Source organism: Salminus brasiliensis, chromosome 11 (genome assembly GCF_030463535.1).
Source record: "Salminus brasiliensis chromosome 11, fSalBra1.hap2, whole genome shotgun sequence".
NCBI lineage: Eukaryota > Metazoa > Chordata > Actinopteri > Characiformes > Bryconidae > Salminus > Salminus brasiliensis.
The window spans coordinates 6,730,933-6,744,182 of record NC_132888.1 but is presented as its reverse complement, the minus strand read 5'-3'; the positions used below and the strand labels follow the sequence as shown (position 1 = coordinate 6,744,182).

At 41.4% G+C, this 13,250-nt stretch overlaps 1 protein-coding gene across 2 annotated transcripts in view; it reads right to left on the bottom strand.

Annotated features, from left to right (window-relative positions):
• dclk1b (doublecortin-like kinase 1b) overlaps positions 1–13,250 on the bottom strand; it is a 65,635-nt gene that overhangs the window by 37,757 nt on the left and 14,628 nt on the right. For both annotated transcript variants that reach the window (XM_072691516.1, XM_072691517.1), the window contains exons 4-5: positions 2,175–2,274; positions 578–694 (exon numbers count right to left, since the gene is read on the bottom strand). In XM_072691516.1, the coding sequence (XP_072547617.1) occupies positions 578–694; positions 2,175–2,274 (217 nt within the window). The remainder of the gene's footprint in view (positions 1–577; positions 695–2,174; positions 2,275–13,250) is intronic.

Here is a 13,250-nt window from a genome sequence, read left to right as displayed (position 1 = left end):
GTAGCTTCAAAACCCTGACGCTGGCCTCCAAAGCCAAGAATGGACCAGGCCCTCCGTACTTGATGGCAATGGTCAAAAGCCGATCTGCACCAAGAGACCTTCAAGATTCAAATATGGCTCGACTTGACCCACCATCCTTTAAGAGCCACGGCAGACAAGCGTCCAGGCTTTTTTCTGTCTTGGCATCGAGGTGGTAAAACGAGCTTCCCCTGGGTGTCCAAACGGCCGAGTCCCAGACTGAAGACCCTCCTCTTCATCCAAGAGTACATAGTGTGCAGAGTGTAGAGTATATAGAGTATTGTGCTCTCCATACTGACTTCTGTATTAGTAGTATTTACGCTTAGAGGGATCTTTTGGATTCCAGCTGATTCACAAACTAGCTAAGGGTATTTTCTAAGTAAACAGTAAAGCCCTTCTGTGAGTCGCTCTGGAGAAGAACGTCTCCTAAATGCCTTCAATGTAAATGTAATATATTGATTATTTCTCACTGACAAGTAAGAGAAATTCTGTCCAAAGTGCAGATCTGTACCACAAAGTGACTCCATATCACACTGGTTTTACATCTGCGAGTTCATACCTGAGCTGTTGGAGGCAGGGGATTTGCTCCTGCGTGAAGCACCTCCACTGCGAGGAGAGCAGCGGCCCTGCATGGAGGAAATGCGGCCATATGACTGAGACTTCACCACTCTGCACTCTGAGAGAGAAAGAGAAAGAGAGAGAACGAGAGACATTTCAAATCAGTTTAAGGAGCTGCTCTTTACATTATGTAAAAAACGTCATGAAAAACTGGACTACAAATACTTGGAAAGATATTTTAAACAAAGCTACATTAAAATCATTAAACTTTAAGCTTGTTTTTTTTTTTCCTTCAACTGAAAATTTGAAAATTTAGGAGCTTAGAAACATGATTTTGTCCTGACACAACAAATTATTCATCAGCAACTAAAACAGTATTATATTATGTGACGTGATGTTATTGTAACAGGTGTATTCAACTAATCATATACAGTTTGGATGGTAAAATGATACTCTTAGATAGAAACTGAATAAATACTGGGTGGAGTCAGTTCTGCTTTTTGCTTAATGTATGGGGGCTGCCGGTTTGCCAGCAGAGGGCGATGGCAGTGAGGCACTGTTACCCAAAGGAACTCCAATTCCCAGGACTCCTAGGGGTAATCAGTGCCAACAAGATGCACCTGGTTGCACTGCATTTAAGGCCGTGGCAAACAGCAGTTCTCTGTCACACCTTTGTAGAGGGGTGACCGGTATGGGACAAGACAAGACAAGACAAGACAAGACAAGACAAGACAAGACAAGACAAGACAAGACAAGACAAGACAAGACAAGACAAGACAAGACAAGACAAGACAAGACAAGACAAGACAAGACAAGACAAGACAAGACATTGTGCTCTGCCATTTTTGGTGTCTCTTTTGTTTAATTAATCTGAGGGGTGCGATTCCACAAGGTTCCTGTGTCTGCTGGTGGTGCAGCAGGGTGTTAACCCATACACTGCCAGGGTTTCTGGTTCACATGGGAGCAACATTCCTCCCACAGTGCACAAGACACCCGCAGTCACAACTGCTTTTATTTCCCTAAATATATGTAATGGTAAAGTATTAAAACAATATTTAAAAAAAGTCAATAGATGCCAGTCGTATCCCTTAACTCATTTAATGAAAATGTTCTTGGGTCTGCTCCCTGACCGTCCTGTTACATTTTAAAAGTTTAAGATAAAGTCCATCCAATACCATTTAAAAAATAAGCAGCCGTGCCTGCAGCAGACCTGGTGTAATCATTAGCCAGTTGCATGCATTCATGCTTCTGCAGCTGCTTTAATTATACTGTTCATTTAAGCATCAGAGTTTAAAGAAACTGAAGTCCTTCAAAGACTGATCACCTAAAGTTTGGCACTGGCCTACGCTCCTGGCAATGGAGTCCTACTAAGATTCTGCAGCCGAGCCATATCTTGGCGTTTGGAATTGTGGAAAAGGAATATACAGTACTGTCACTGTTGGGGGAAAAAACCTCCAATTTGATTTTAAGTGAAGGAAGAAAGTGTGTTCTTTTAACTTTACAACCTTTTGTAACCACAAGAACTTCTGATCCATTTCGGTTACTTCGTCATGGAAGTTAAGTGTAAAAATAAGTAAAAAAAAAAAAAAGGATCTTACCACTCTCATCCAGCAGGAAGTCGTCTTGGTAGCGGAATTTCTCTGGCCCACATGCAATAAATATGTCCTCCTCGCCAAAGAAGTCCTGGAGGCACATTATCTGGAAATGGAGGGAGACTCTGTTTCAATTAAACAAGGAATAAATTGTCTAGTTTAAGATTCCCCACTGAAACCTAAACTTATTTTTATTATTTTAATTATTTACATTTTTATTAGTGTCAAGACATAGTACTATGAAGGTCCAATGTCTCTCATGCTCACAGCCTAATGCTCAGTAGCATCAGCGCACACAATTCTTTAAGGTGGAATTGCGCTCGAGTAGCAGTGAATTTTATAGTGGAAGTTCAAGTAACCCATCACTAAAATTTAAAGGGGCACCTAGGACACCATAACCACCACCTAGCAACCTCACAGCAATCATCTGTCACAGCATACATCTGGGACACCATAGCAACTCCATAGAAACCACTTTGAAGCCCATACTAACAACCTAAAACACCATAGCCCTTACCCAGCAACATCATAGCAACCACCTGGGATATCACAGCAACCATTTGCGATCACATCAATCATCTGGCACACTATAGCAAACACCTAGCAACTCCAGAGAAATGACCTTAAAGCCCATAGCAACAACCTAAAACACCATAGCATTTACCTAGCAACATCATAGCAGCCACCCGAAACACTATAGTTCACCATAAGTCCTCAATCGTAGCATTGGGGGATTTACACAGTTAATAATTAATATCCTTTAAGTTTATTATTGAAACTCTCAGGCTTCAAACTGGAATGCTGCATGCTATTTTATCTAGTGTGTGGTCTGAGGGACCCCTAAAATAACCCTTATCTGTTGGCAAGGAAGGTAGCTCCGCTACCGCTGTGGCCTGTGTCGCACGTTTCAGAGAAAGCATCACTTAAATCGATGGTGGCCAGCACAGGAATCTGTTAACTGGTGCAGTGGAGCTGCGGACCTGGTGCTTTCCTTCAAGCAATATCTGCTAATGGCACTGCTAGTGCTAGCAGGAGTTACGAATGGGTGGGTTAATTGATTGACTATACCAAACTGGGGGGGGGGGGGATGTTGACTTTTATAAAGAAAAAAAGTTAAGCAGTAAAATCTTGTGTGCCCACTATCTCAGTATTTCATCATCTCTACATGAAAATATGTTCATTACGGTGACGTAAGGCTGATTTGTTTCAAATGAAACTGTGAAGTAATCTGAAATACTCCTGTAAAAGGAGTAAAAGGCTGTAGTAAAAGGTGAACAGTGGAGAATATCCAGAAGTGGTGTCTTCAATCTTAAGCAGAAGTGAACGAAGGCATCAAACGTGCCACTCTGCTCCATATGTTGGTATGCAGTTCCTTACTGAGTGTTTCAGAAATCTGTGGTAAAGGACCTGCATTGGCGTATAGGAGCAATTGTCTGCAAGAGAAGCGCTCATTCCACAGTCCAGAAGAGAATTTCCTGTTAGCTGGGATTTCTGCCACTGCTAGTAGACCTGTATGACCGTATGCATCCATACACTTGTAGCTTCAGCCACTTCCTTCACACCATGACCTTCGACACGCCCAAATGCAGTCAATCATTAACACCGGTGCCACCAATTTTCCACACATCCAACAAGACATTCACTGCACTGTACCACCTCTTCTCAATCTGTGAATCCCATCCCAAGCACCCTGCAGGTATTTATAACCTGAGCATCCTTGTAACAGCGCCATCTGCAGGAGCCTGAAGTTACAAGAACCTTAAACATGCAAGGTGACTAAATATTTGTCTAGGCAGGTTCTGTATAGTATGCTTTTAGTAGGTTTTAAGGGTTTAACTGATAAAAGCCAGAGTTTCCAATACTTTTTATAACAAAGTCTCTTTAGTTCTTCAGCAGTGTTTCTTGGCACCGAGAGGAATACCGAGAAGGATGCAGGATTGATGACTTTCAGTAAAGCAGCCACATCCTAAAGCACCTTCTATAGGATCCCTCTGAGGATAAGCTAAATGTACATGTACAGGCTGCCCATAAAAGTATACAGTGACTGACTGACCGATCTGGCAGTACAGCAAGCCTCCACACCCCAGCAGATACCCCAGCAATACACCACACCATACAACACTACTGCTGAGAAGTTGCACACCAGCAGGATCCTGTTACCATAGCAATGGTGACCTTGCCAAAAGCAGGACCAAAATTCAATACTTGACATGTCTAGAGAGTAAATGATTGAATATTAGGTGGTGAAGGCGATGAAAAGGAGGCAAGACAAAATCCAAAAATCTTATCAGAAGCATGTTTGCTCTGCTAGTGACTCAGCCGTGACGTCAGGGCTGACCTTTTTCAGGTGTGAATCAGCAAAAGGTCAGACAAGCCTCAGGGTGTTCTTCAGAAGTGTTTGCTTTAGAAGCAAAGTGTGAAACCAGTGATGCTCCTAAACTATGAAGAACATGCAGAAACTGAGGAAGCAGCAAAAAAGCATGGAATAAATCCAGAGCAATACAAGCAGCGGTTGGTCCAATAACCCACTGAAGAGATGGTTCAGACGGGAGGAAAAATTTGATCACCGATTTTTGGCTCAGCCACTTAGTGGTCCAGCCTAGGAGGAAGCATGTGCTTGTCTTTACCTTTTTGTAGTGTCTGGAGCACTGCGAGTGATTGGGGGGGGGAGGTGGGGTCCTAGTGAGTAGGTTAATTAGCTCATATATTGGGGGGGGGGGAATGTGTGTAATTTATTTGTCCTTACCTTTAATTTCTGTTTATTGCTGTAAGTGTAATCTGTTTACTGGCCACAGTTGGAGCTAAACTTGCCGGTCCTATATTTAATTTCATTATTTGCCAATGCAGCCCCATAATTTCGTATACCACCACCCACATGTAAAAAGTGACCTCAAAAATACATCTTATTTATTTATTTTTATATTTATTTTATATATATATATATATATATATATATATATATATATATATATATATATATATATATATATATATATATTATTTTTTTTTTTTTTTTTTTTTTTTTTTTTTTTTGTACTTTTGTTGGGGGTTAAGTGGTTTAGTGACATTTTCCATTATTATTTCTTTTGTTCTAATTTTGTTCTAAAATAAGTGTTCTTGATTAACTTTCAGTATACTGGAAACCTAAATATCATACTGTAAATTCAGATTCTTGCACCAGGACAATCCATAGACACTATAGATTTAATGGAGACCAGATTAATGAGGACACTTGTCAGTGCATCATGTTGAGATCATATAGATTTCAAGTCAAACAGCAAAAAAAAAAAAAGACCACCACTGAACAGAAGTTTTATCCTGGCTCCATCTAGTGGACAGAGCATAACTTGGAGAGCATACTGAAAGGATATGCAGGTACTGAAAAAAAGCTTTATTTAAAGGTTGAGATTTTAATAGAAATGATTTTTTCAGGCTCTGAGAAATGACTGAGGATGACCTTCTCTTCAACATCTGTTTTGGTGGTGATAATACTCTAATGTAGGGATATACAATGATTTACAGCAGCTCTTACACAAGAATAGTGGTGCATGCTATTGGTAAAGGTCTTATGTACAACTGACATGGTAGTGAAGTGCTGTGTTCAAAAGTTTAACCAATCAGATCACTATATAGATCACTGTTACAGGCCTTAGGAGTTAAGGAATGTGGAGCAGTATGCAGGGGGCCCGTATGTCATTTCCTCACATTCCGCTGACGAGTTACATACTAGTTTCATATCAGTAACTAAGTAACTTCTCATGAGACCCCTGATTTAATTAGTAGGTGTAATTATCAGGTACAAAAAATAGAAGGTACTAAATCACTTGCACTAGGTACTAGATAATTTACGGACAAGATAAGACTACCATCTTCACCATTAGTGCTGGACACGGATGGAATTTGGCTTCTGCCTTTAACCTACAGTGACCGGAGTGTTGGGCAGCCATTGCTGTGTCGCCAAGGGAGCCGAGAGGATGAAGGCCTTGCTCAAGGGCCCAACAGTGGCAGCGGCCAGACTCCAGGTATCAGACCCGGTCATTAATAGCGGTCATTAACCCCCCCCCCCCACACACACACACACCCCCCCATGAACTAAATAATTGGTCATTACTGAATATGTGGTATTAAATATTTAGGAGTAATTTTTAGTAGATAATGAAATAAAAGGTACTAAATGATAGTAATTAATTAATTATTGTGTACTAAATCATGTGTAACAGGCCTTGACATTTAAAACAATTAAAACAATGTAAATGTGATTACTCCAAAGTAATTAACTCGAAAAACTTTGAAATGTCAATCATAATTGGATTACAATAACATACAATGGTAAACATACAAGGTATAAATACAAGCAATAAAATAAAAGTAGCATTCACTACTGTGGGAATGCTATGGTCACTTAAAAAATGTATAAAATAATCAAATTACAATTGTCATGATGCACTGCATAATTTCCTAAAGAATCATAATTGAAATAATTGCTGTGAGGTATTCTATTCGTGTATGTGGTATGTGGCATTGCTCACAGTGAGAACACTCACCTTATTCTCCACAAGGGGTCAGCACTGCTTTATTTTGAGAAGGTCACATCAGTTACATTGAAACTCTCATCACCGCACAAGCTAAGAACTTTTCATTTCCTGCCTCTGTATCAGACCAACCTCCAACCCTGATTTCACCATCAGATCATAATCGCTCTCATTCCTGACAAACACAACTCCATAACCAAGCAACTCTACATTCTGAAAAGTGGCCTGAAAACAGATTAATCTCTGTGGTTGATTGGTGGGGGGTGGTGGGGGGGCACAGTCTGGATGACCATGTTTGTTTGTCTGGAGCGCAGTCCAAATCTCCTGGACCTAAGCTGGTCCGATGGCAGGAACACTCGGACGTAAGAAGCTGTGGAGTCCTTAGGTTAATCAGATGACTTCTTGGTTTAATCCTAATGTTACTTTTAATACGTTAAGAAATCGTTACCTAACAGAACATGGAATCCAGCTGTACAGTAAACAGTGCAGCCAGAGGACAGCCTAAGACTGGTGTAAGACTAGCCGCTGTGATTAGACTGATGTCAAAGCTCAAAATAGAGCCCCCCCCCCTTTCTGTGTGTATGTAAATGCTCACTATAATGTCCAAATGTTTGTGGACACCCCTGCTTGAATGCATTCAGTTACTTTAAGGTGCATTAATTGCTGAAAGATGTGCAAAAGCATGCATGCATGGCTCGTCTAGTCCCTGTAGAGAAGTGTTGTCAATAGAATAGAAGCGGATTGCCATCCTGAACTCACTAATGCTAGTCACTGAATGCAATCAGATGCAGCAATGCCCCCAAAATCTAGTAGAAAGCCTTCCCTGGACACTACAGTTTCTTTGGTGTGAATTTTAAAAATTCTGGAAGAATCCACGAATGAGCAGGCGTCCAAATACTTTTTGTTTTTAATTATTTTTTTAAATAAATAAACCTCTCCTACAAAAGGCCTCAGGAGGCCTCAGAGCTCCAGCGTTCACTAGTGATCACATCCGCGTGCATCCTGAAGCGATGGAGACCCTGACAGATGTACAACCTTCTCTGAAGTGCTTTAATGGTGATGATGAATGGCAGCATGCCGGCAGAGTTAATAAGGAGCTCCTGCCGGGTCGTTTCCTGGCTGACGGGAAGCTTTGGGTCGTGCCACACTTTGAAGTGTAGGAGTCAATAAAGTTACAGTAGCATGCAGTCCAATTCTGAGACTCCTTCTAAAACAATACCCTACGTTCTTAGCAATAAAGGAGCTTCAAATGCTTGTTTAAGCGATGCCATAGAAGAAGTACTTCACAGATTTTTGGATGATCTGTTTTTATTAGAGATGTGTGAAGAGCCTTTTAAGAGCCTAATTAAACTTAACATGATAAGGTTATTATGTATATTATAATATTATATTTTGTATCTGCAAAAGGGTATGCACATTCTTATACTGTCTCAAAAATAGTGGTATACAGTACTAAGGTGAAGGGAAGAAGGATGGAAATCTGATTTATTTTATTTTATTTTATTTATTTATTTATTTATTTTCTCTCATGGTTTTAAATCGCCAAGCTAGCCTTTTCTTCAGCTGAGCCACAGACACAAGTGTTGCACTAAAGTGAGTCTAGTGAATGGTCTTGGGAGTGTTTTCCACTGTGTTCAGGCACATTTAGCAGACTGGGTCATTCATTCTCTGTCTTTCAGTCGAACTCCGCATCGATAAACTTGCAGCTACTATGGCCTTGTTTTTTTTTTTTTTTCCTGTCACGGTTTGTCATGAGACAGAGGCAGACGTACTTGTAGGATAATTGTTTTATTACAAGACAAGAAAACAGAAACCAAACAAGCTTAAAGTTCAGCAAAATAAAGAACACCAGACTCCCATAAACGGGCTAAATCTACAGACCGTGAACTGGCATGTACACATACACAGGACCATTAGCTCACATGCACAAGGCCAGACAAGGGACGACTGAAACTAAGGGGTACTTATACAGACACTAACAAGAGACTACCGAGGAACACCTGGGACTAACAAGGGGGCGTGGCTACAGAGAAGACACTGGTGGACCCAAACAGAGCCATGTGCTTGGGAGCACAGGGGCAGGCAGGAGATTTCCCACCTGTTTTTAGAACATGACCTCAGCAATCCGTGAGCTACCACAGGACCCCCACCCTGTTGCTCTCTTAAATGCACATGAGGTCACTTATTTTACAATCTCAAATCTACAGTGACATGAGATCGTGCTCCAACTACACCAACACTCTACTACTCTACATGAACACACAGCCAGCTGACAGCACACACTTCATCCCATCCTCTTAATACTGGTATAAATTCCAACCTGCTGCTGAGTTACATAAGGAATTATGCACAACTTTCCTCCTTATGAACAATGTGTAAAATACTAATGCTATGGACACCCCTCTGATTCCACTCCTTCACTGTAGTATCCTCTGTGCTCCATTATTCATGTGGTAATTTGCCTTCTGCAAACATTTGTGCATTAAAAAGCAATGGAAATAAATTATGCATTGTTTAATGAAGCCCTATATGCAAAGCTTATGACTTGAGCGATCAGGAACACATGTGCCAGGAGAACATGTGTATGAGCACAAGCTCACAGGCTATCTGAAATATCTCTACAGGCTGTCTGAATATTTAATGTTTAGCAGAGATAATTGGCCTGACTTTTGTCTAAAATATGCAAAAAATGCAAAATAAAGAAGTCAAGCAGAGGAAAGTAGGCCTTCACAGAACTTCCTCTATGTCTGTACCGTCCCCAAATTCCAGTCTGTATTCAGACTCCTTCTCATACCGTTCTTTCAGGAACTGCATAAGAAGCGATGTTCATGTTTTGAAAGCTGGCTGAAACTGAACTGTCAGGAGTCGCAGGTAAGAATAGTGGGAGTTAATGAGCAGATGAAGACCACATTTTGCCGTTCTGATATCTCCACGTTTGCAGTAGCTCTCGCAGTAGCCCTTTTGTTTGTTTCAGCTCCATTAGCAGCACTGTGGTTCCTTGGGTAACCAGCAAATGGTGCTGGATTCACTTCGCTTACATTTACATTTAAGGCATTTAGCAGACGCTCTTATCCAGAGCGACTTACTAAAGTGCTTTACTATTTACTCAAGAAAAACCTCAGCTAGTTAGAATACACTAAACATTCAAAGATCCTCTAAGTTTAGACTCTACTAAACACAAGTCAGTAAGGTGACCACTCTGTTATTCGCCCAAGTCCTCTCAAAAGAAGAGGAGGGTCTTCAGTCTGGGTTTGAAGACAGCGAGTGTTGGACTCTGCTGTTCGGACACCCAGGGGAAGCTCGTTCCACCACTTTGGTGCAGGACAGAAAAAAGCCTGGGCGCTCGTCTTCCATAAATTTTGACGGATGGCCGGTCGAGCCGAGCCGTACTTGAAACCCGAAGGGCTCTTGGTGCGGATCGGCTTACACCTGGGATTGGGGGGTATTTAAGAAGCCATTCGGTGTCGAGAATTGTATCGTTTGGGACCTTGAGCTTTCACGAGAGGGTCCCTTTACTGTAGAAGTGTGTTGAGGCCAGCTTCTGCTCAGTGTTTAGGTTCAGGAGCAGGTCATCCTGCCAATCAAGTCTTTAGTGAGGCTCACTTGCTCACGGCCAGGATTTCTGGCAACCCACGTCTCAGCTAGGCTGCGCTTCCAGGTTTGGTCGGCCTAGCCGTTTTTGCTCAGTAGCTGGTCCCCCAGCTCAACCCCCAGTCCCAGGCTCATCCTCTTGTTTGCCACGTTCATGTTTCTGTTGATCGCTGTTCATGGTTTGCTGCTTTTTTGCCTCACTTGCCCCCTTTTGTTTATCCTATTGCATAAATAAATCTGCTTGCTTTTAAACCATCTCTGCGAGTGTTCATCCCATCTTGGTCTGGCCTAGCACGCCATGACAATTACTCTCATTATTTTGAAATGCTTTGTTAATTTTTCCTTGTTAAGCAGCAGTAATGTGCTTCCATACATTCCATTCATACTCCTACAAAATTGTTGAAGGAAAAACTGCATAGGTCAACTGAGGGACTTCCAAAAACAGGAGGATAAAATGTATTTTTGGTGTGACTTTTTGTGAAAAGAGATGAAGCCACTCCTTGAAGATTTCATAGATCTATTTCTATTCTCAGTGTTTGGCTGCTCTGAGTAAATACCTCTGTTCTTTGTGAAATCTGCTTGAGCCCACCACCTGCTGAAGAATCTAGGGCAGCAGGCAGTCACTATAGAAACACCACTGTTGGTGGCATCTCAGACAGTATATTTTAGCATAATATGGTCACCTGTTCAGCATTACTAAGTGGACAGGCACAGCCCTGCAAGAGCAAAACACAAGCCTACCTAAATCTCTAAATCTGGATTAAAGCAATGATTGTTTTCTCTCTCATATTGCAATTATACCTGATCAGCCACATTTTATTTATTTTATTGGAGATATGAAGATGATATAGTCATCTAATAGAAAACTACAGACACTAGCAACCTGCATGCCTAAATAACTTGAACTCAAACTGTAGGTAGTTTCTGGCACTGCAAGGAATACTGCTGTCTATAACCTCATTAATGCATAGCTAAAAACAGGAGCAGTCCATCGATTAAGGGCTGCTCAAGCTGCTGTAGATGTAAGCCAGCTCTTCCTCTAATGGAAATTGAGAAGGATAAATATTTTGGGTCGGTCTGAATTTAATTTAGCTATAAAACTATTCCTGTTGCACTGTTTAAACACAGCTTACATAAGCAAACAAGTAGAAGAGAGCTGGGGTGAATATTGATTTCCTCTCTCCGGTGGATACGTGACACAGCATCAGCCCAGCCAGCCTGCCCCGCTGAGCATTGATCTGCACCAGGTTCTCCCTGAATACTCTCAAAGCTCGCCAGCAGTCCAGTAGGGTCTCCAAAACTGTAACTGGAAGCGTTTAGACTTTTTGGATCTAACCCTAATCCATCCCATATGATCCAACAAATTACTGCTCTTTGGAAGTTTCTGATTGGGGTTTGTTAGATTTGACGTGGAGTTCAGACTTGCTATAAGGCATAGTAGCTCTCCAAAGAAACCACTGTTTAGGGTGGAGCTGTCCATGGTGCTGAATTTGTAGGGCTGCACTGCTTAGAGCTTTCTATGGTTCTGAATATTTGAAAATAATTTACTGAAGGAAAAATTGGTCGTCTTCCATGCAGTATCACGTCCAATGTACAGTATCTGCTCCCTGGATAGCTGTCTCTCTTTTTTTTTTTGGAATCTCATGGTGGTATGTGATAACATGTATATCTATAGAAATATACAATGATATACATGCTTATTGTTGCTTCATATCGCAAGTGTAACTTTGCATAAAAAGGAAATAGTCAAAACATGTTAATGCATGTCAATTAATTGGGAATCATTCACTATAAGTATATTCAATATTTCTATTGGTCCATCTGTCATGAAATGTTCACACAATGTAAAGAGCATCTAGTGTTTTCAAACGGTGTCAAATTTTTTTACAAGTATATTAAAAGGCTTGGTTTAATGGTTTAATGGTATAATGGTTTCAGAGAAAACCTATTATCCATCTATGACTCACTAGTTACCATGAACCACCCACATTTTTCCCCCCATTTTGCCCATTCCTAGCCTGGTCGTCATGTAATGTAATACAGTACGAAGAACAGCAGGCTTTGCAGTGCCCGAGCACCAGCATTGTCTCATGAGATGAAACGGGCAACAGCGGAGGGTTACATAATTCCAGAGGAGGGAGACCTTGGGGTACAGTGAGCCCACAACTGCAAGTCAGCGCATTGCAGTGACATGTAGTCCTGTTAGACACACCCACATGGATTTACATCTGAGTTGGAGAACTCTGGGCAAGAGGGGTTCAGTTCAATCACACTGACATGCTCAGAGCTCCAGCATTCAGAAAAGATCATCCTTGAGAAACACAAATTGAAGCTTGACAGATGGCGCATGCTTATGAAATGGACAAGGTCACTCACGCAAATCTAGAGGACGAGTCTGTTTAAGGGATATGGCTGATCAGCCAAAATTCAATACTTATATAGGGCAGGGTAGTAGCAGCAACTGTATGACACAATACGCCTCATGAAACAAGCTTGATAGCCTACAGCACAGAACTGCACAATACACATGAGATAATGGTCACGTTATTCAATCAGGTGACTTTTTGGCTAGAAGGGTATAAAGACCCCCAGCATTGAGCTGTGGAGCAGTGGAAGAACCGTGTTCTCTGGAATGATGGCTGGTGCTCCATCCAATACTTTTGGGACGAGTTTGGGATGAGGTGGGGTGGTCACCATCCAACATCCTGACCTCACTTATGCTCTTCTCGCTGAATGCAATCAAATCCTCACAGCAATGCTCCTCCAAAATATAGTAAAAACCCTTCTTCCCTGGATAGTAAAGACAGTTACTCCAACAGAAGCAGGATAAACTTTAATACCCTCGAAAAAACAATGAATGAGCAGGTGTCCCAATACTTTTGTCATTGCCTTTTATTTCATATTACAGTGCAAAACTAGAAAAGTGCCATAAATTTCCATAAGTAGTCACAGAATGGTT